Genomic DNA, 24730 nt, shown 5'->3' on the forward strand with positions numbered 1-24730 from the left:
CACATTTTCATTCTTAAAAATATCACAAAGGTCAATTTTGTCAGTTTCTATAGAATTTCAATAAGAGATTTAGTAGAAATTAACAGAACTTTCTGGGGGGGAAATGATGAGATGTTTTTACATGAAAGAATTAGCCTTAAACACTCTTCCTAAGGATACTCAAGCTTCTCTCGAACCATTTAACAATCTACCATTCCAAGAAATCCTCTAAAGTTCTACAATACAAAGTCTAAGGTATCAAGTGTATGGGGTCTAGTAATGGCATCAGAAGCTCCCCATTTCCAGGATTTTTATTATCCAATAGTGGTGCCTTCATGTGAATTTTTAAATGGTGCCTCCCGTCTGGATAGATGAGTTAGAAAATACAATCCTTCCAGGTGTACAAAACCCAGCAACAAAGGAGCTGGCCAGGCTTCCAACTTTTGGTGCCTCTCAGCAGGGGGCCAAATGACTGTTCCACACAACCTTGTCCCTGCCTCCCTTGTCTTCCCATCTCTCACGGTATGAGACCTGAGCCAAGACATCTTTCACATAAGGTCAGAGCCTTTGCCTAGTGGGTGGGTAAGCGGATAATGACAGAGTGAAGTCACCTCCTAAACTTAGCATAAAGTAAAGATTTCATCTAGTACACAGTCTAGGTAGTGGTTGCCTGGACTGTGATGAGAAAGACTGCAGCCCCAATGCAGCCCCAGGAGACAGCAGTGAGTGGGTTAGCAGTATTAATCACTGGTTTCCAACAGCATGTATGCCTCAGATGTCCTATCCTAATCCAAACCATTCAAGTCACAAGGGTTCATTGAGCAATGACAGTGTACAAATCACTGTGAGTGCCTCTTTGAAATAATCTTTTCAAACCTCGTCTCACAAAGAAATTTCATGGGGTCTTTTAAAAATACATATCCCTCAATTTTTTTCAGTAAACCTAAAATTATTCTAAAATACAAAATCTTCCCCTTTTTTGTTGCTTTTTGGGTTTTTTCCTATGTTATGATAATTTTAGTTTTGGTTTTTTTTTTTATGAGTCTCTTAATTTAGCTAGGGCCTCAGGGATATAAGAGATTAGTCACTGTCATATTTAAAATGATGCATTCATTCAGGGCAAATCTTAACTTTCTTTGTCTACTTCAGAAGAAAGAGCTGCAAGAATGCCTAAAAGACTTGAGCTACTACCAATTTAAAACACCCTTACAGAAATTTGATTCCTTGGGCCACAGGAAGGTCTTTACTATAGCTGATGGTACAAGTGGAGCTTTTCATGTACTGCTTCCAGACTCTCTGCCACCACCAGTGTGTTTTTCTGTTTCAAATACACCTCCGGTCTCTGCCCCACTCCTTGGAAGGCATAGAAACAGAGGCCAGAATGGTGGTTACAGAGGCTGGGATGGGAGACAGGCAAACTGAGAGAGGCTGGTCAGAGTAAAACTTCCAGTTAAAAAGCTAACAAATTTGGGTTATCTAATGTACAGTTAGTAATACTGTATTATACATTTGAGAGTTGCTAAGAGAGCAAATCTTACATATTTTCACCACAAAAAAGAAATGGTAATTATGTGACAAGATGGAGCTGTTAGCTAATGCTATGGTGGTAATCATTTTGCAATCCATACTATCAAATGAGCATGTCATATATCTTAAACTTCAGTTCAGTTCAGTTCAGTCGCTCAGTTGTGTCTGACTCTTTGTGACTCCATGAATTGCAGCACGCCAGGCCTCCCTGTCCATCACCAACTCCCGGAGTTCACTCAGACTCATATCCATCGAGCCAGTGATGCCATCCAGCCATCTCATCCTCTGTCGTCCCCTTCTCCTCCCGCCCCCAATCCCTCCCAGCCTCAGAGTCTTTTCCAATGAGTCAACTCTTCGCATGAGGTACAATGTTATATGTCAGTTATATCTCAGTAAGGCTGGGGGAAAGAGTTAAACAATTTTTAAAATATAATATTTATTTTATTAAAAAATGTAGATTCTTTTGCTTCACCATCAGACCTACTGAATCAGAAACTCCCCAAATCAAATGTCCTTAACTTAGGCAGTTAGAAAACTCAGAAACCACTGGTTTGGAGGCTCCTGAGATAACTAATACTAAGCCCTTCACTACTGTTATCCATTCCTCTTATAATTAAAAATTTTACCATATGTGAAATTAGGTGGTCTGAATTAAATGCTTCCTACAGCAATTTTGGCTTCTTTTCCTCTCTTTTGTTCCCTAGTGGAAACTGAAAAAAGGCTTATCATCAACTATAAAGTCTCCATTATAAACTGGTCCCCTCTCAGCCTTTTCACTTAGAAAGAATTTCTTCACCTTTTTTTTATTAAAAAAAAAATGTCATTGTGCTCTATTAAACTTATTTCAAATGGAATATATTAAATTTTAGTTTTAGGACTACAGTGTTTTTATACTGTGAATGGTATCTAGTGATTCTCTAGAGAGAAACAAGCGAGAGGAAATGGCTTTGTGTAACAGTCAGGGACCTCAGCCAGATACAATGAAAAGTTTCCTGGTCAAAGGACAGTACAAACTCCAATGAGTCAATGGCGGGTGTGATGGGAACCCTCTTACTTTGTAAGTTTGTGGAAACAACCCAGATTCTTATCTGTCTGGAATTCTTTAGATGTAAATCTGTCTGATAGGCAAGGACTGAACTTCCAGACCTGTGACGGCATGGCATTTCTGCCTTGCAGCGCTGAAACATTCCCAAGAAATGCAAAATACATATCTATAAGCCAGGAACCATGGCATAAACGAGGAACAATCTCATAGTTCTCAACCTGACTCCTAGTGACATTTGGGGAGGGCCATTCAGCAAATGCAAGGTAGGCTACCATCACAACCCACAGCATCTCTGGGCTTAATTATCTCACTACCAGAAGGAAGGAAAACAATGTATATCTCACAGTCACGCGGATAAACAAAATACAGGGACGGCACCTACACACAACCCACGAGACGTGTAAGGATTCATTAACTTCCTAACCCCTCCGTTCAAAACTTTAGGATCTGAAAAGAGGGTTTTTTTAAAGGGTACAACTTTATGAAGCACATCTTTTAAGTCGTTCTGCTACAGCCAATAATTTCTGAACCCGTTAAGTCTTCATTCAACAGGGAGCACGATGTAGTTCTTCACCCTGATGTGGTTTTGTTTTGTCTTGTTTTGGAAGGAAAGAACATTAGAAAGTTTCTCCTTCATTGTTACCTAAAATCTTCTCATCCTTCCTAACAACGTTGGACGGTGTTAAAGGTGTTCCTGTTGTCCTCAGAAAGGGACAGGAGTTCGCGCAGTGCAGACGAGGTCACGGTGCGCGCAGGCCGCTGCACATCGCGAGATTTGGGCGCCATTTGTCCTCGCCGTGTCCCCGCTGCGTCAGGAGCCCTCCCCTGCAGCTCCCTAAAACCGCAAAGAGTGGGAAAAGAGGAAAGAAAGATATATAACAAAGACAATTGAATGGTAGCATAAATAGTTCATTTCAGTATGTGTGCTGTAAAGAAATAATGTAGATCGTTTACTAATCATCTCTTACTCCTCCCAGAAAATGTTGCCCAAAATTGACCTTTTCAATCATGAAGATGCTTTTGTTGTGTCTGTTTCAGAAATGCGACGCTGGATTCTTCTTTGCCTACTCGGAAGAATGTTTGCCCTGTGACTGTAATGGTAATTCCAACGAGTGCTTGGACGGCTCAGGACTCTGTGTGGTAGGTCGGGGGCACGTGTCACTTTCCATATATTTCATTGAGCCTTTGCATCTCTGGTGGAGATGAAATATTCTCCCTGGACATTTGGGCTACGGAGAAGCGAACTGCTAATCATGCTTTCTCTTTACCCTTCAGCTTTTCCTGTAAAACACCTCGTATAAACTGCTTATGATTGTAAGTGGCCACCAAGGTGTATCTGTGAATGTGCCCCTGTCCCTGGTGGTAACTGCCCCACCACTTTCGGCAGCTGATTTCCAGCAATCAGCCACTGGGGATGGACCTGAAAAATAATACACAGAGGAGGAAACTATCCATCCAGATTCCTCTGTAATAGTATAGTTTGCCATATGTTTGGCTTCACTCCACATAAACTAGGAGAATAAAACAGTTGTTTCATAGCCTTGTTTTATAACTTAAGATAGTCAGGTCTATAGATCAAAATTTCCTAAAAAAAAAATTTGAACCAGATAGCTAATAAAAATGAGAACTTTGGCATTGTGGTCTTTGTAACTCTGTAATCAAGCCCCCAGAGACTTTTTCCCCCTTAACTGAAATGAATTTTCTAGTAGACAGTGAAACATGATAGAGATTTATGAAGGAGACTGAGAAACCTTTTAGCAAAAGTGCTTGCTACATATTTCCCATTTTCACTGAATGGATTGAAAACCTAGTGAAAATGGTGATTGAAGTATTTACCAGAAGTGACTTCAGTAGAGGTCATAGGAGGCATTTTTAAAGACTTATACTCTAAGATCATGTTTTCCTTCATGAGCTATACTACATAGCAGAAGTGGATTCTTCTAGTTCCCAGGAGGCAAAAGCAGCTTTTCAAAATGCAAGAATATTTTTGCATAAACTGGAAACTGCAAAAATACTTAAATATACCTATCTACCTCAAAATTAGCATAATTGATGGCATTAGATGGTTTTGATTATAAGTGGTCTTCATGGTGTGTACATGAAGGTGTTATTTTACTCACGCATTCCATTAAGATGCAAATTAGAATATTTCCATTTATTTTAAACCTAACAATTCACATTTTTCTAGGGACAGAAGTAAGTGGCAAACACTAAAGGTTGCTAATGCATTGTAGTGTTTGTTTAGTCCTGGTGTTTCTATTTTCCCCTTCCCCCATCTTAAATAACCATTACATCCAGGATGTCCTCTGTAGCAGTGTAGGCACACGCAGCTGCCAAACTGACCCCTTTCTAATGCTTCCATCTCCGGTTTCCTGTTATTTTAATCCCAGTGACATTTGAAAAGAGAATCCCATGAATGCACTTGAACTAATAATGTACATCTCTGATAATTTGACCAATTAAGGGCTCTTCCTTATCTGGTTTATTTAAGTGTAAGACAATAGGGACTGGCCAGCCCATCAGCTGCTTTTAGGCAGTCAGTAAGATGGAAGACTGAAATAAATTAAAGGGGAAAAAAAAAAATCCCTCTTGTTATGCCTATGGAGAGCTATGATAAAACTACTCTTCCTTACAATGACCTTGTCAAGAAAGAACCTATCATGGTTTTATCTTCGACCTGGACTTGAGCTTCCAAAGGGGGTGGTCATCATGTGATTTCTTCGTCGTTCCTGGGGCATACAAGGTTCTGATAAAAGTTTGGGGATGGACTTGGGTATAAACGTTTATAAACACACTCAGGTCAGTTGCCAATCTTCCTGAAATTACTTTGTTCCCAGATGGAACATTAAAAAAAAGCCATCTTACTTATCCTAAAAGTGGTCCCTCCACCTCACCCTACCTAGAGGGAAGTGTCTTTTCCCCGATTAAAGTAATATATGCTCAAAGTAAAAAATACACACATGTATATACTATACATGGAATTCAGAGTGAAAAATCACCCACAATCTCATCTCCAAGAGCTAAACATCTGTCTGCTGCTGCTGCTGCTGCTGCTAAGTCACTTCAGTCATGTCCGACTCTGTGTGACCCTATAGTTGGCAGCCCACCAGGCTCCCCCGTCCCTGGGATTCTCCAGGCAAGAACACTGGAATGGGTTGCCATTTCCTTCTCCAATGCATGAAAGTGAAAAGGGAAAGTGAAGTCGCTCGGTCGTGCCCGACTCTTAGCAACCCCATGGACTACAGCCTACCAGGCTCCTCCGTCCATGGGATTTTCAAGGCAAGAGTACTGGAGTGGGGTGCCACTGCCTTCTCCGAAACATGTGTCTATATTCCTGTAAATTTAATTTAGGTAAGTAAGACTAGATGATGGGCTTCCCAGTTGACTGAGATTGTAAAGAATCTGCCTGCAGTGCAGGAGACCAGGTTCAATCCCTGGGTCAGGAAGATCCCCTGGAGAAGGAAGTGGCGACCCACTCTAGTATTCTTGCCTGGAGAATTTCATGAACAGGAGCCTGGTGGCCTGCAGACCGTGGGGTTGCAAAGAGTCGGACACAAATGAGTGACTAACAATAAGTGTAAGTGAGGAAGCAGAAGAGGCTTGCCAATATAAAAAGAGTATGTTGTTACCTAGTTGGCAAATACATTGTCTGTGGTGGCACGTTGGAATCAATCTCATATTTTTCTGTTTCCTTTGTCATCCTTGTTCCAGTTTGCTGGTCAAGCAGGGCCAGCTTCTCAGCTCCTGCCCTGTAGGAGCTGTAACCCCAGCTCATTCTCAGCTCCACCTAACACCTGGCAGCTCATTCTGGGCACCAGAGTTTCAGGCAGTTCTTACAGTTCGCCTGACCGAACTCATTTCTCCCACCTTCCATAAGCAACCAAAAATAAACGGCTTCTTTTGTTTCATTTTATTTTGAAGGCTTGTAATGCTTCTGTCTTGTCTTCCCCTATTTGTTTTTAATTCTCCCTCCATTCCCATGTTCAGTTTCAATTTAACCTTGTATTTTACAAACTGATTTTAAAAAACTAAGCCATTTGACAATAAAATACAGAGAGTAGACAAAGTCATGCTACCATTTTAGACATACCAAAAAATTTACAGATTTCTTGACAAGAGGATTGACAATTCTTCAAATGCAGAAAGGTGGCCAAATGAAAAGTGGCTTAACTAATGAAATCCAATATGTACTGATGGTCTTTTCAAAGGTCTGCCTTGCATCTTATCAGAATTTTGGTGCATTGGGGTTTCAGCAGAATCAGCTAGGCAGAGCCCCAGAGGCCAGGCAGCTCCAGTGGGCATGGCAGATTCTCTAGGAAAGCACTTGAAAGAGGCATGAGAAAGGAATTAAGGTGTAGAAATAGAGCAGACAGATGGCAGACAGTGTAGAAATAGAGCAGACAGTGATGGGAATGCCTGGTCACTGATAACCCATACTTTATCCGAGTTCTAGAGGCTAGGTACAGAGAACCAAGACGAGGTCATGACTAAGGCCAGTTACCGTCTAAAGAACCGGTGCTTCATCATTAGCAGAAAGCATGGAGCCCACTGACCAGAACTAGGGTGGAGAGAATCTGACTTGAAATTGACCACTTGCACGGGATCCCTTAGATTCTTTTGACTAAGGATTGATTTGTTGATTTCATTTATCCACTTAACAAATGAGCATTTTTTGAGTACCACTTAACTGCCTGACACTATTCTAGGATCTGGGTTAAGTGGCCTCCATTATGTGGACTGAAGGGCTGTAGGGAAGAACACTAGTTGAAAATGCCTGTGGATGTGACCAATGTAATGAAATTCAAAGTAAGAGGACCATGGGAGCTTTAGAAATATATGCAGAAACCCCCACTTGCTCAGTAACAATAAAAAAAAAAAAAAGATAAATTTTGAAGTCTGTGCCAGAATTTCAGGGGGGAAAAAAAGCTAAATCTGAGTGAAAGTAGATTTGAAACCACTCAACCGCAAAAACATAATTGAAACCTAGAGAGAAAACCATCAAGCTGTTAAGTGTTCACATCTGGCTGGTGGAAATGTGAATGAATTTTTATTTTCTTCTTTTCCCTTTATAGTATACCTGCCCAAGTGTTCTACAACTGTCTGTAATAATTTTATAATTAAAAAGATTGATGTTCAGATGAAATCTACCTCATTCTAAGCACAATGGAGAAAGGGAAGTAATTCAACATATTTAAGGCTAATGAATTTTTTATTACTCCCAAAGCCTAATTAAAACCTAATTCAGGAAAGCAAAGATTTTACATCTCTAATTTGTGTAGCATTTTTCTTGTGACTTTCAAACTCTCCTTTATGTGTGTAAAGTCAAAATCAACCAATCTAAGTCCCTTTAAGACTACACATGTAAAAAAAAAAAAAGACTACACATGTGTGATCGGTAAACCAACACCCTTATTAGGTATCAAAGAGAAAGAAGAAACTGAGTAATAGGGAATTTTTTTTCATGTTTTACATGCAACTATAAAATTAGTATCTAAATCGAGAGCATAATTCTTACATTAAAATCTTGACAATTTTCCAGTCTGTTGCAAGCTTGGAAAAGTCCAAATTTTGCAAATAGTGATTTATTTCCTTGCTAGCTAAGGTTTTGAAATAAAGTCATAAAATTACCTGTGCAAAGGATTCTAAGGATAGCTAGCTCAGTGGAGTCCCCTGGAGCTTTGTGCCCCTAGCATAATAATATGATGAGAACCAAGACAGGTAATAAGTTCTCTATACATTGTTTTTCCTTCTCCCAACCCTGAACATGTCTCTCCTTTCGTATTCCCCACCTCAGTTAATGACAGCACCATTCTGCCAATCCTCCACACTTAGAAGTCCTGCGTGCTTCATCAACCTCCTTTTTCTTTTCACGGATGTTTAGCTGGACACCAAATCCTACTAGTTCAACCTAGGAGAGAGCCTCCTCTGTTCTGTGCCATTCTACTGTGTTAATTCATGCCCGCAGCATCCCTCCCTGATGACTAGTACACCTTCCCAACTACTCATGATGCCCTGCTCCAGACTCCCCTTCCCTAATCTGTCTTCCTCACTAGCAATGGAGATATTTTTTAAAAACAACTTAATCAAGGCATCTCCTTTTCTAAAATCCTTCAAGGATTTCTATTCCAGCCTCAGTAAGCTTCTCACTGCCATCTCCCTGGACATATTTTGAGAACCACAAGTCTAGACAGACTACAGTGACCCATGAAGCATCTGACCAGCCACTAACCTGATCCTATTAGGCTTTCTTCTTACCTTATATTGGTTGTGTGGCCCAGGTGTCTAGAGACTCCATTTCTCAAATGAAGGAGACAGAGCTGGTGCCCAGATGTCATTCCTGACACCTAATCTGCGATTGATTGTCCAGACATAGCTTTCTTAACCATTGGCCAAAGATTCAGAAAGCTTTTTTCATTTTTAAGTGAGGTCAGTTTTACTAAAAAATTAAATATTTTAAAATTTTCCCAACAACAATATACTATTTATTATTGTCATTGTTTTCCTTTCTGATTTTTAAATGGCAGAACAATGAAGGTAAAGGATATTTGCAGTCTCAGAGTAAAAGATTTAAGAAACATTGCACTCTGTCTCGGCTAGATCTTTGTTTTACAGACAGAGAATAGAGACTTAGAAAATTCACCTGAGTTGCTCAAGTTCAGTGATCTATACACCAGAGGAGCTAGGGAATTCTCCCTGCTGCCAGCACTGTCCCTGCCAGTCTCACAGAATGTACTTCATTTACCTTTTAGGAAATTTCATAGCAAGCTCTTCAAAGAAGGCAGATGACTAAAGTCAGTGTTTGCACTCTGAGCACTTAGAGGTCATAGTGATTTGGAGGCTTTGCCCTTGAGGGTAATTGCTCCCTGTGGCTGCCATGGCAGAAATAGGGCCCTAACAAGGAAGCCAAAGCACCCATGGAGTCGCCAAGAATGGTCTGACATCTTACAACAGTCCTGTTTCCTTCTGCACAGATGGGTTTCCTCTGACCAACAAGGACTCGGGCTAGTTTGACCCCACTCTAGAGTAGCCCTGCCAGATTGCTTATGGCTTGTGCTGCGTGCTGGGTCACTTCAGTCATGCCCAGATCTTTGTGATCCTGTGGACTATAGCCTGCCACGCTCCTCTGTCCTTGAGATTGTCCCAGCAAGAATACTGGAATGTGTTGCCATGGCCCCCTCCAGAGGGATCTTCCAACCCAGGGATGGAACCCATGTCTCCTACGTTTCCTGCATTGGCAGGCGGGTTCTTTACCACTAATGCCACCTGGGAAGCCCTGCTTATGGCTTAAATTCTGGGTAGTCGGACAGGGCTCATTGGTTTTCCCTGGGATAAGAGACTGCCACCAGTTTTGAGCTGGCTCTGGGTGTGTGTTAATTTCCTTTACTTGCTCCAGATACGAATTCACCCTTTCCCACCTCGGCCTTCCTCTTTCTTTTCAACAAATATTTGCTGAAGGTTCACTCAGCTCGTGACGCAGCATTAAGAACAGTGAGGGAAATGTGTTAACATCTTGTCCGCGCATCACACTATTTTTTCAGTTTCTCATCTGTCAGGCGTCCTGAACTAGCCTCTTTAATCCTATTCTGTTAACATAATTCTAATCAGCAGTCAAAGGTGGCTAATGGCCAAGTCTAATGGCTGATCAATTGGCTAAAGACTGTTCAACCATGACAGCTGTGGCCCACTGTCTAGTGTGTTGCGCTTGATTTGAAGTCCAAACTGTTAGTGAAACAGTATGACGCTTTCCAGTGCAGTCATTTTATGACTCTTTTGGGAAAGGAACCTTTTCTCCAACACACTGGAGAAGCAGTGTAGTACGGGAATTTCCAGCCTAACCTCTGGAGCCAGATTGCTTGAGCTGAAATCTCACTTTTGAGACACACGTACCGTCTGTGTAGCACTGGGCAATTTGCTTAACCTCCTTGTATCTCTATTCATTTTGTAAAGTATGAAAAGAAAATAGGACCTTAGAATTATGAAAATTAAATTAGTTAATCCACATAAAATGTTTAGAGCAGGACTTCACTATTATTTTAATTTGAACCTCAACATAGGATGTAGAGACAAAATAAAGAGCTCAAAGTTAAGTTCGCAGTCCCTCCATCTTGCCTTCCCCAAGATTCCTCCACAGAGCCCTGTTTGAAAAAAGTTAACTGTTTAAGTTCTGGTGCATAGGTGTTACCAAGGGAATTGCTCAAACAGTAGGGTGTCTCTTCTAGTAGTACAGTTTTTCACTGAAAAGCCTATTCAAACTTTATACACTCTGGTGAATACAAAGATGAAAACATCGTCATGCTACTGGCGTTGCCCTGAGGGGTCGAGTCTAGTCCAGTTGGAGAAAATACCAGTAGACCTGCATCACTGCCTCTTACAGAGGACTAGTGAGAAATTAATCCACCAGTTCAACAAACGGCTGCTGAGTACCACTCCACTGAAGCTGATGGCAGTGCACTGCTGAGAGACAGTGTAGGGGGAAGCACTGCTGAGGCTGGGTGTCCCTGTGTGCTCAGTTGCGCCGACTCTTCGCAGCCCTGTGCATTGTAGCCCTTCAGGCTCCTTTGTCCACGGGATTTCCCAGGCAAGAATACTGGAGCAGGTTGCTGTTTCCTACTCCAAGCGATCTTTCTGACCCAGTAATTAAACCCGCGTCTCTTATGTCTCTTGCATTGGTGGGTGGGTTCTTTACCACTTTGCCACCCGAGGCTGGGAGCTGATGATAATGTGTGTAGGGAAGGAAGGAAGGATCGAGGAGGGGTCATCAGGAAGGAATCCTGAAACTCTCAAAGGCCTGGTGCAGATCTTGAATGATAAACAGGCATTCTAGGCAGAAGAATCAACTGTTGTGAGCTTTTCTTCCCATTATTCCCACCATAAATGGAAGAATCACACAATAGCTTACTATTTCTCGTATATCATTATGCAAGATACCAGCCCATTAGCAGAATATTCTTTATCTACCTTCTAGTCCATTATACTTTACTTGGACACATTTTATTCTTCTGAGCCCATAAATTCTTAAAATGTTCCCCCTAGTGTTTACCAGGAGGGGATTTTTTTTTTTTTTTTCATTTCATATTTACTCCTAGTCAGGAAACTGATGCTTCCAGGATATTCAGAGCTTGATCATTCTGATTATCATTCTGAATTGAAGTGAATGACTAATAATCTGCTCTTCACACCAACTCTGAAGAGAGCCCCCAGGCTGCCAGTGCACGCGCAGAAGTCTTCCCCATGGTTCACACTTTGTAGCATCCACTGGGGCCAGCCTAGCTCCTCTGTGCTGACCAGGAAGTATCATTACATACCATCTGTTTTGTCAGGCCCGATATCCCTTTTGCTTGAAATACTGCTTGATTCCCACATTTGCTGTGTGTAAGGTTTCTTGTGTGCCCCTGTCAGTTTTTTTATCTTTTTGTCTCATAGCACTGCCAGCGGAACACAGCAGGCGAGCACTGTGAGAAATGTCTAGATGGTTATATTGGAGATGCCATCAGGGGACCCCCCCGGTCCTGCCAGCCATGCCCCTGCCCCCTGCCTCATGTTGCCAAGTAAGTCTTAAAGGAAAATAGCCTTTTCTACTGCTTATCCCCTTTGATTTTCTTTTCTTTTTTCTCCCTATAGAGAGTTCTAGGGTTTTTGTACAATCAAAATTGAGTATCTCCTGTTGTAATGAAATTGGAAAAGATACAGGAAAGTTTTCTAGACCGAATCCACTTTCAGGAAAACTTAAAAAACACTCGCAGTATAGGTGATGATTCTGTTCCCTAAATATTGGGGGTGGGTTGCAGGACACATCACAGACACAGTGAAGTTTCCCAAGCTTTACAAGCAAGGCTAGTCTCATTTTTTTCTCTGCTATCCCTTGACCTAGAAAGGCTGCAAATGGTGATGCCAACAGACATTATAATTCAGTGTTTTCAGTAGTAGTAGTTTCTTCTGACTCCCACAGAGCAGACATTTTCTACATGGGGCAGCTAAGTGGATTTTCAGGTAGAAATAGAGCATAGATAAACAGAGTGCTTTAGACCAGCCAGCACATAGAAGATTTCTGAGAAAATGAATTTTTACTTCTGGCTGTGTTTGCTGAATGAGAAGTTAAAGACAGTACACATACATCTTAATAGAAATATTGGAATTCTTTTCAGGCACATATATGTATAAATCCAGTAGTCAAGTCAGGACTAGCCATTTTATTGGACTAGCCATTATTTTATTTTATTAAAAATGTAGAATGTAATGTAGAATTAAATGTAGAATTAAGATGATGTAATGGTATTTAGTTTTCCAACATTTTGCATACTCTATATCAAGTGCTCTTCTGATTGTTTGGATGTAATATTTCCTTGATAGTTGTTGTTCCTTGATTAAATAATGCATCAGAGGTTAAAGCATCTGCCTCCAATGCGGGAGACCTGGGTTCGATCCCTGGGTTGGGAAGATCCCCTGGAGAAGGAAATGGCAATCCACTCCAGTATTCTTACCTGGAGAATCCCATGGACGGAGAAGTCCATGGGGTCGCAAAGAGTCGGATACGACTGAGTGACTTCACCTCACCTTAACTATAAAGTAACTAGAAAAAGTCTTGAATACCTTACATACACACACACTCTCTCTGTGTCTCTCTCTGTCTCACACACACACACACGCTCTGTCTTTCTTGTTTTCCTTTTTATTATGGCTTCATACAGGATACTAAAGATAGTTCCCTGTGCTATATAATAGGATCTTGGTGTTTATCCACCTTATATGTAATAGTTCGCATCGGCTAACCCCAAACTCCCAGTCCATCCCTCTCCCACCCCTCTTAGGCCACCTGACAACCGCCAGTCTGTTCCCTATATCTGTGAATCAGTTTCTGTCCCATAGATAAGTTCATTTATGCCATATGTTCGATTCCACATATAAGTAATATCATCCCACACACTTTCTTATCAAGAGAAAAGAGATGACAGCCAAGTTTCCCCCTAACTGTTTTCCCCTTTATTGAACACCAGTATCGCCTAACATTTCACCTCATAGCTTGTGATTTGTTCAGAGCCTCTGATGAGTCTGGCAGGCAGTGAAGAAGTCAAAAGTTTTACAGTCCCATCTTTCTTTAGGAACCATTAAACTGCCTTAGCCCTTGCTTTGTGACTTTTCCTGTTCAGTGGTATTAATCATGTGTACAGAATGGATGGTACTGAGAGTGAGAGTGGAAAATTCAAACACCGTGTTCTGTTATTTTTATTCAAGCATGTCCTGATTTATGAGCTCCCTTTGCTTCATCTAGATACATTATTTAATTGTTCATTAACATTCTGCTCTCAAGCATGAGTCTTAACCATATCTGATGGCGTGTTCAGTGTGCCGTTCCCTTACCGTGGTGTAGTTATTTTGTTAACTATGTTTACCTCCAACTTTCTAATAATAGGTTTCACTCATTCTCCCACATGAACAAAGTTGTTATATAGCATCATCTGCTCAAAGCAGGTTTATAAGATTAGAGCTGCAGTTTCTTTAGAAATTAACAGATGAATTAGAAAGGTAATCCCAAATTCTTCATTGTGTTGTCTGACTTTTGTACTTTTGTGCACCATACATATGACAATTACTTATCTAAATTACGTGACATTAATGCTTTGAAATATGAGGCTTCTGGAACCTCATTGGCTGAGAAGTCTTATCTATGTAAAATCAATAAATATTAATCAAGCACTTATTATGTGCCAATCATGTACTGGTTGTTGGTCACAGTTGTGAATAGAATGGTCAAAAACTCCTGCCTTCCTTAAAACAGATCAGATTACAACAGTATTTTGACGCTTCTAAAGCATATGACCTTTTAATCTATGAGACAGATTATCCAGTGTCTTAGTTCATTAAGACGCTCTTTTGAAGACTGTTAATGCTTTTAAATAAAATAAGCAGAAACTTGCCAGTCGGGTAATGAGCTTCATGTCTTAAAAGAGAAAACACAGGTAGTTCCATAGGCACCAAGAAATACCATTTCCACCCATGTTCTTTCTCTGCTTGTGTGTGTAGATCTGAGTTCAAAAGAGCAATTGAGGGACTTAAAGAATGGATTGTGCAGTTAGGTACATATTCACAGATATAAAAACTGAAGTTTCTAGAGGACAGATTTGAGATGAAAAAACCTGTTGAAAATTCACACAAAAGCAAAAATATACAACCTATAAGTAAAGAACATATGTGAGAGTATGGAGGAATGGGGAAGGGTAGGAGAGAACTGCTTTCTCTGTAGTGGCAATAGTTCTATTTCCTGAATCCCTTCAGGGAGAAAACTGGCTCCAAAGAGCTGGGAGTAGTCTGGAATCCTACAATAAGACAAATTGGCCTGGATCCTATAAAATGCTAGTCTTTGATCTGGCCTTATTATTGACTGAGTTAACTAATCTCAAATACTAATCAAATATCATATAAAATCAGACTCCCCACTGCCTCTTTCAGCTTTTCTTAAAATTCATATTGCTGCTTTCTATAAAAATCATTCATATTGCTGCTTTCTATAAAAATCATTCATATTGCTGCCTTCTATAAAAATCAAAGCGCCAGGAATTTTATTTGAGCTTTCAGAAAGGCACCATGTGTGGAATCTCAGTTCTGTTAGAAAGATACACTAGTTGAGCCTACAGACCCAGGATTTGGATCCCCAGTTACAAAAGCCACATCTGAAAGCAAGAAAGTGATGCTTGAGGGAGTTCTGCAAACAAACAGTGCTGAGTCTGTTTTCCTTTAAGTTCCCTGAGGGTTTTTCAAAAGCATAAGACTCCCTTCCACTTGGAGAGGGCACCATGGTTGTTAGTGTGGGCTGAGAAGGGCGCAGTGATTTCATTTCCCTAGCTCCAAACAGACTTTAGCCTAAGCAAAATGTAAACAGTTAATGCTGATGAAAAACAAAAACAGGAGCTCTCGATGGCCCTACTGCCCCTGCATCTCCCTCCACCAAGACCAGTGGTCACATAGCTGTTCCCAGGGTCCATTTACACAGAGCTCAGTTATTTATTTGGGGTTTGGCCAGACATCCTCCGTGTCTACTAATAATTGCTCCAAGTAAGGAAAATGTCATCTGTTCATAACAGTAGGACGTTAGCTCAAAGAAGATAACTCCAGGCAGATATTTCATTCCTTCAAGCCATGGGTGGGCCAACTGGGTGGAACATCTTCAAAGAAATATGCATGTTCTGGACGCTGAACTGATGGTGTTTCTTTAAGGAGGCTGAGGAATAAGAACAAGAAAAATAAAGGATAAATGCCAAAGAAATGTAATTCATTGGAGTGTTTTTAACCAAACTGCTAGAGAAAATAAATTGTGTGTACTGCCTTTTACTGAGAAGCACATGTTGTTTTCTGATTGATTTTATAAATGTATTCACACAAAGCAAACATATCCATTTGCTTTCCTCCAAAGACCGTTAGGTCTTTGCTGATACATGCAGAAATGTGAGAATAGCAGGTCACGCTCCATGGATTGTACACTACCTAAGCCAAAACTAATTTAAAAGTCTTTAAAATGTTGTATACCATCTTCATAGGGTTAGATTCCTGTCAATGTAGAATTTTCAAAACATATAGAGTAATATGCCATTTCCCTGCCTTGATAATTAAAATATTTATTCTGCTGAAACAGTGTTTGTTTTCTGTTCTATGTCCTACTTTTTATTATCAAAAAAAGAAGAAGAATCAAGAGAGAGGGTTTCATGGACTAGAATCCTTTTACTGTGGGTCCTGTTTTTCTTTCTTTTTTTTTTAATTTTAATTTTAATTTTATTTTACTTTACAATACTGTATTGGTTTTGCCATACATTGACATGAATCTACCACGGGTGTACATGAGTTCTCAAACATGAACCCCCCTCCCACCTCCCACCCCATATCATCTCTCTGGATCTGAGTACTTGCTTTGTGACTTTGGTCGGTTGAGCCAGTCCCTGCACCCTTTATTCCCAACCCTTAAGGTACACATGAAAGAAATTAAAGTTCTGTGGAGATTATAAAGCATAGTTTAGAACTGGCTCATGACGTTGAAGAGTGAAAGAGAGCTAATGCAAGAAAAAGAGAGGAAAACTTTCAACATCACAGAAAGTGATGGAAAAAAGAGAAAATTCTAATATGAATCTAAAATCACAGGTAAAATTTGCTTATTTTATATCCAGCTTTGGAATATGTGGTTTAGACTTGCATTAAATACACACACACACACACACACACACACACACACACACACACACAAATATACGTGATGTTCTGCAAATTCCCACTGTTTCAAGTCAAAATAATGAAGTGCCTCTATGGAAAAATAAATGAGGTAGACAGAATTGGTGTCACCAGTGGTGTGTCACTTTCTGTCTGAGCCTGATATTCTAAGCTTTCCTAAAAGGAGGGAGATTTAATTTAAATGAAGCAAGTGATCACACCCTTTTGACCTTGAGGGGGACCAAGGTAGAGATGATCTAATCAAAATTAAGACAGCCTCTTCAGTGATGTATGGAATTGACTTCTAATATTCTCTTTCAATTCTAGTTTTGCAGAGTCCTGCTATAGGAAAAACGGAGCTGTTCGGTGTGTTTGTAAAGAAAACTATGCTGGACCTAATTGTGAAAGGTAGGCTCCTAAACACCCCTATGCTCTGTGACGGTAAAAGGAAACTTCCTGTTTCCTACATTTATCAGTTCTGCCATGCTCTCATTCAGTAGATCTTAAGAGGCAATGAGGGATAGCATTTCAGAACACTTTAGGGGAACTTTCCCAAACCCCATGCCATAAATACAACTATAAGAATGCTCCCTAAGGACTTCCCTCGTGGTCCAATGGATAAGAACCTGCCTGCCAATGCAGGGGACCACGGGTTCAGTCCCTGGATGGGGAAGAGCCCACGTGCCACGGAGCAACTAAATCCGTGTGCCACAGCTACTGAAACCTGTGCTGTCTAGAGCCTGTGCTCCACAACAGGAGAAGCCACTGCAATGAGACGCCTGTGCACCACAGCTAGAGAGTAGCCCCCGCTCACCACAGCTAGAGAGAGCCCGAGCAGCAACAAAGACGCAGTGGAGTCAAAAGTAAGTTAATTAGTTAAAAAAAAAAAGAATGCTCCATAGGCGTCCATGGCTACATCACAGGATAAATGGGTAAGGAAAGAGGAAAATGAATGTCTGTATTTTGAAGAGATGGTTTTGGGAACGGTCTTTTCTCTCTCTCTCTCTCTCTCTCTCTCTCTCTCTCTCTCTCTCTGAGTACAATAATTAATGTCCAAAAGAGAGGGAGAAAGAGAGAAAGACTTCTTCAGGCATTCCTTTTTTTATTAACTGGTCGGTTAATACAGTGATGCATTGAAAAAGGCACAAACCTATTATTTAACCGATTTTTTATACCATTTCCTCTCCTGAAAAGTAATTCCATGAGTTTGGATTTTCTGAATGCCTTTTTTGGTATTTATACCTAACACTTTTTTAAGTTGCTTTGGGCTTTGCTCAAACAGGAAAGGACTTGGCAAGCAAGAGCGCACGGCTTCCCACCAAATGATTTCTGGCAAGATATTTCCCATCCTCCCTCAGCTGCTCACAGGTTTCTAAGATAAAAGGGCTTTCACTAAAAGAGTCTCACAGAGAGGCCTTATTTTTAACACAAATGCCATTAACCTCAGCTTCCCCATGTATTTAGGCAGCAAAATGATGCGCGGTGTCCTCAAGACAGGGAAGGAGGGGCCAGGAAGGACCAGTCAGACACCTAGTCCCATATCTCCACGGTCGTGGGGTGCTCGCTTCACACAGCACACTGCCTACCGCCCTGGGTGGGGCTCACAGACTCAGCCTGGGGTTCAAAAGGTAAACCTCAATTACCATTTCACATCCAAAGAAAACACCCTCCATCTCTCAAAGTGTTGCTCTGGAACTCTTTAGAAAAAGGCAGAGTGTCTATGGAATGTAGAAAACCTCTATATTTTGAGGAGATTGTTATTGTAATTGTTAAATATGCACAATATGGATAATTCTTTTGCTAAAAAGTTGTGGGATTTTCCCTCCTTTTACTGTAAGAGAAGAGGACCGTGAAAGCTAAGAGAACATGTGAATGTCATCCTTTAGGGGACTGCTAGAGATGATCAGATGACCTTCAGCTGATGAATGTTGGTGACACGCTTATTCTGTATTCTTTATGTGGGGACCCAGGAACGTGAACCATCTGATTTACTCATTATTTGGCTCCCCAGGGGTGTGAGAGGTTGTTTATCAGCCAGGGATGGAGCTTCTTCTCATCAGTGTCTGAGGTTAAACTCAGTTTAGTCTGATAAGGATTGAGCAATATTACTGACTAATGGGTGCTGGGTGGCTCCTGAGAGGGGAATTAATAGTCTTAGAGTCCTGCTGACCGAACACACATTCCCCCAGAAGTGAAGTAATCTGGACCCCAAGGGCTCAGTTCTACACAATCACACAGGGGTGTGGATAGGGTTCTGTCAGCGACAGCAGGGGGCCTGCCACAAGACAACGTGTACCCTCAGACATGGAGCTGTGGGTGATAAATCCCCCGGCACACATTGGAGGCTCCTGGAGCCTGGCATTAATCAGCAAGGCTCAGTGAGTTCTGCTGCATAGCTGGACCTGGATTGATAGGATGGAGGGGAGATCACCAGTTTGGGAGGTGGAAGTAAAATGCTGAGATGCAGCATCAGCCTGGCTGAGTCCATCTCTGAGCTTTGGATTCCTTTGTGATCTCTTTGTGATCCTCCTGGGTAAGTTATTTGGTCTCTGTGGCAATTTCCACATCTCTAGAAAGGAAAAAAATGAAAAATACCCACCTCATAAGACTGTCGTGAGGAATACTGTGAAGTTCTTAGTATGGCACCTGAGACTTAATAAATGCTCGATAATAATTGACTGGTGGCAGTGTGAGTCATTGTGCCTATTGTCCTGTTTCCACCACTGGCATAATGTGTGCTTGGGACCAGTTGGCTTGTTTCCCTAAATCTCAGTTTCCTTAACTAGAAACAGTGCCTTTACTATGATTGTCTCTTGTGTCCTCTCTCAGCCTCATAACTACCCCTGGAGGTGCTCATATTTTATCATTTTGCAGGTGAACCAGGATTTGGAAAATTTGGGCTAAACATTTGTATTCTTCTCCCATTCTGCTTTTCCCAAATGTCTTCCTGAGAGTCTCCTGTTTTAAACGTTGATGATTAATGAGCTAGATGAACTTCTGATATGGGGGAGAAAAATGTTTAATCTGTTGACGATTCTCTTTGACAGGAGGCTACATCTACAGGGGCTGTTCTAAGGCCTTTCATCTGCTTTGGGGGAGGATCACTTAGAATAAATTTCTCCATATTTCCTGCTCTTTTAAAGAGAATGTACTGAGGTCTTTTACATTAAAAATTGACCTGATAATCCAGGGCACTCTTCCTCAAAATATAAATCACCACGGAAACAGATTGTGGTGGAGTGGGTAGGGATGTGATACAGGTAAGATATGGTCTCTTGTCCTCAATGAAGTCAAAGCTAGGGGAGGAGATAAACCTCAAAAGCACTGATTGCCAGACAGAAAAAAGGAAATGCCAAAGAGAAGGCTAGCAGAGGCTCTTCACAACTGTAGTGGAAGGAGAGATTTCCTTCCCATGGAGGGGCTGGGTCATCTCACAGGAGGTGGCCTTAACCACTTGTGATTTCTTTGACTCTGGAACTGAGGGGACGGGGGTCTCTGTTTTGAGTTTAATCATCAGATTGTTAAATTTTTCCAGTTAAACTTCATCTAATATGTTTTCAGTTAATTTGTAAACTCAAATCCGCCCACAAGATCTTTTCAAAATATGTAGCTGGTTTGTATGGATATCTATCTCATTCGTCCAAACAAGAACACACTGGGTGTTTCTCTACTTAGAAATCATTTAATCAAAGGTGGTTTTCAAGTCTGACTTTGTGTATTTATCTCCTGAAAACCTTTGGATTCCCAGGCCCTGCCTAAACTCCTCTGTGCCCCACTGAAAAGAGACCTTTCAGGTGAGGCTGGGGGACCCATATTTTGACTCCCCATTGGGTTCTCACAGCAATTGTCTCACTGGCTTGTGAACTACTGCTGTTTCAACCTTTGATACCGCACCCACAGACTATAAAATAGTGTTTCCCAAACTGGGACACAAGAGCCACAGGTGTCCTTGGAAATATTTGTGGAGGTTCATGGGTTCTCTGTGAGTTTTTTCTTAATTTTGTGTTTTATTTCAGTGATAATCCCGAGGGAAAAAAAGTTCACTGAAACATGTTCTATATATTCTGTAGTACCATGTTATAATAGAGGAGGATCTATCTGCCTCAGAGCGAAGGAGAAAATAATGGCTGATGGTGTGTCAGTAAGACATTACAGACAGCTGGAGGCCCAAAGACATGACACTGAGGCAAACTGAGTCACCATACAGCAGAAGATAAGAAGAAGAGGTGCCAAGAATACCAGAAGAACTGTACAAAAACATCTTAATGACCCAGATAACTATGGTGGAGTGATCAGTCACCTAGAGCCAGACATCCTGGAATGCAAAGTCAAGTGGACTTTACGAAACCTCACTACGAACAAAGTGAGTGGAGGTAATGGAATTCCACTTCAGCTATTTCAAATCCTAAAAGATGATGCTTTTAAAGTGCTGCACTCAATATGCCAGCAAATTTGGAAAACTTAGCAGTGGCCACAGGACTGGAAAAGGTCAGTTTTCATTCCAGTCCCCAAAGAAAGGCAATGCCAAAGAATGCTCAAACTACTGCACAATTTACACTCATCTCACACGCTAGCAAAGTAATACTTAAAATTCTCCAAGCCAGGCTTCAACAGTACATGAGCCATGAATTTCCTGATGTTCAAGCTGGTTTTAGAAAAGGCAGAGGAACCAGAGATCAAATTGCCAAGATCCACTGGATCATAGAAAAAGCAAAAGAGTTCCAGAAAACATCTACTTCCTTATTGACTATGCCAAAGCCTTTGACTGTGTGGATCACAACAAACTGTGGAAAACTCTTCAAGAGATGGGAATACCAGACCACCTTACCTGCCTCCTGAGAAATCTGTATGTAGGTCAAGAAGCAACAGTTAGAACTGGACATGGAACAATAGACTGGTTCCAAATCAGGAAAGGAATAAGTCAAGGCTATATATTGTCACCATGCTTATTTAACTTGACTTCCCTGGTGGCTCAGATGGTAAAGTGTCTGTCTACAATGCGGGAGACCTGAGTTCGATCCCTGGGTCAGGAAGTTCCCTGGAGAAGGAAAAGGCAACACACTCCAGTACTCTTGCCTAGAAAATCCCATGGACGGAGGAGCCTGGTGTCCATGGGGTCGCAAAGAGTCGGACATGACTGAGCAACTTCACTTTTATTTAACTTATATGCAGAGTACATCATGCAAAATGCCAGGCTGGATGAAGTACAAGCTGGAATCCAGATTGCTGGGAGAAATATCAATAACCTCAGATAAACAGATGGCACAACCCTGATGGCAGAAAGCGAAAAACTAAAGAGCGTCTTGATGAAAGTGGAAGAGGAGAGTGAAAAAGTTGGCTTAAAACTCAACATTCAGAAAACTAAGATCATGGCATCAAGTCCCATCACTTCATGGCAAATAGATAGGGAAACAATGAAAACAGTGACAGACTTAATTTTGGGGAGCTCCAAATCGCTGCAGATGGTGACTGCTGCCATGAAATTAAAATAGGCTTACTCCTTGGAAGAAAAGTTATGACCAACATAGACAGTGTATTAAAAAGCAGAGACATTACTTTGCCAACAGAGGTCCATATAGTCAAAACTATGGTTTTTCCAGTAGTCGTGTATGGATGTGAGAGTTGGACTATAAAGAAGGCTGAGCGCCAAAGAATTGATGCTTTTGAACTGTGGTGTTGGAAAAGACTCTTGAGAGTCCCTTGGACTGCAAAGAAATCAGTTCTAAATATTCACTGGAAGGAATGATGCTGAAGCTGAAGCTCCAATACTCTGGCCACCTGATGTGAAGAACTGACTTATTGGAAAAGACCCTGATGGTGCGAATGATTGAAAGCGGGAGGAGAAGGGGACGACAGAGGACAAGATGGCTGGATGGCATCACCGACTCGATGGACATGAGTTTGAGCAAGCTCCAGAAGTTGGTGATGGACAGGGAAGCCTGGAAAACTGCAGTCCATGGGGTCACAAAGAGTTGGACACGACTGGGCGACTGAGCTGAACTGAACTGAGTCCTCACACAGCACAGGGCAGGTCATGCATGCTGCGGTCCAACAGCCCTCTACCATGTCGCATTGCAAATGGCCATTCAGTTGCAACATCATCTGTTGCCTGAATGATGCTGTTAATTTGAATTTGATTCATTTTATAGTTTTGTTGTGTTTTATTTGGAAAATTTATTCTGGTTTTTCAAGAGATATAAGAGTCATAGAGATAAAGAGTTACTACTTAGTTTTCTGTTTGAAGTATTTAAGGATGATTTAAGTGAACACTGGAAGAGATAGTGTATATAAATGTTTTCCTTTTCACAAGGATGCATACAACATACATGTTTGCTCAACACTGGTCTAAAATAGGAAAGACATGAGCCTCTTTAGTACTGTGCAAAATAGCTCAAACATGCCAGTCTTCCCAGTAAGGTCCAAGTTATTTAGCCTACTCTGGGCCCTGCCTGTCTTTTCCCAAAGCCCTTTCTCACCTCATAATTTAAACTCCCTGTACTGGACCTGCTGCTCTTAACACCCACTGGGTCAGCTGTAGAGCTTACCACATATTGTTGCATTTAGGTGACGATCATGGTGATAATGGTAAAAATAACCAGTAATATTTACTAGTGCTTACTGTGTGCCAGATACTATTGTCAGCAGTTTCTTTGCAGGCAATGAAACATTTAAACCTCAAAGAAAAATCCTATGAGATACCATTTTCATCCTTATTTACAGAGAAAGAAAGTGAGACACAGCGAGGTTAAGCCACTTGTTCAAAGTCAAACAATTTTTAAAAATCTCTTTGAACTGTGAGCTTCTCAACAGTAGTCTTATTTATGTCTCTCTTCGTTCTTCCCCCATTAAAGTATCTAGAATATTGTAGGCACTGAGTTACATTTGTTTCAGTAATGCTTCTTTAAAACTTTTTTACTAAAAAACCCCAGAACTTTTATTATTCCTTTAAAAAGACTCCATGCAGTGACAAGAGTCAGACATTTCTTGCACCATTTGACACCCTACTTCTCACCCCATGCCTGGAAAATCAAAGATCCAGAATTGAATAGAGATTGCAAATGTAGGTTATCTTCTGAGGCAAATAATTATAAAATGAACAATCATATGGACAGGAGTTTTGAATCTCATTCTCATTCAGAGTGACCTTCCCTCTGCTCCTAAGTAGTGCATTTTATTTAAAGATGGAGGGGCCTGAGACTCAGATCCTTGAGATTTAATCTAAGGTCACACAACCCTCATTGTTCAATGAAGAGTTTTCAGTTACTCAACATATATGATATCCATGCTCTAAGTAATCCATATTGTCTCTTGTGGCAGCTTTAACAGTATACCTTCATCCATTCAGCTCTTTGAGGGACTGAGAGACATGCTGAAACCATATGAGGATTTATTAGGTGGCTCTAATTGCTTAAGGATCAGGAAAGAAGAATGGGGCAAATTAAAGTAGATTTAAGGGAATCTGAAAATCTAACAGAAAAGGCCAAACATAATATCATCAGAGACCATGATGACAGTGACAATGATTTTGATAATGACCTTGAAGTTAGAAAAAAATAAAAGGACGCTAACATTTATTGAGGATATATTATGATTCAGGTTTCCGAGGTGGTGCAGTGGTGAAGAATCTGCCTGCCAGGGCAGGAGACTCAGGTTCGATCCGTGGGTTGGGAAGATCCCCTAGGGTAGGAAATGTATTCTTGCTGGGAATATCCCATGGACAGGGGAGCCTGGAGGGCTACAACCCATGGGCTCGCAGAGTCAGACACAACTAAACACGCACCATATTATGATTTGGTGATTTAGTCTGATCCTTTATGCAGGCATCATATTTTACAAACTTAAGCTGTCAGACCTGTTATCTGTACGAGATTCTTCTTATAAGCCCTACTCTTGCCTGCTCCATTTCTCGATTCTTGCCCTGTGACCTGGAATGGGTTACTTATATTCCCCTAGCTTTAGTTCCCAGTCTTTGGTAGAGAAGTGGAG

The 24730-nt window shown here is 41.1% G+C and overlaps 1 protein-coding gene across 1 annotated transcript in view; it reads left to right on the forward strand.

Annotated features, from left to right (window-relative positions):
- The window catches only part of LAMA4 (laminin subunit alpha 4), a 144324-nt gene that overhangs the window by 33940 nt on the left and 85654 nt on the right, over window positions 1-24730 (forward strand). The window contains exons 2-4 of the mRNA XM_052645687.1: window positions 3590-3691; window positions 11975-12099; window positions 17072-17152. Of these exons, the coding sequence (XP_052501647.1) occupies window positions 3590-3691; window positions 11975-12099; window positions 17072-17152 (308 nt within the window). The remainder of the gene's footprint in view (window positions 1-3589; window positions 3692-11974; window positions 12100-17071; window positions 17153-24730) is intronic.

The sequence above is a fragment of the Budorcas taxicolor genome, chromosome 9 (genome assembly GCF_023091745.1).
Source record: "Budorcas taxicolor isolate Tak-1 chromosome 9, Takin1.1, whole genome shotgun sequence".
Taxonomy (NCBI): domain Eukaryota; kingdom Metazoa; phylum Chordata; class Mammalia; order Artiodactyla; family Bovidae; genus Budorcas; species Budorcas taxicolor.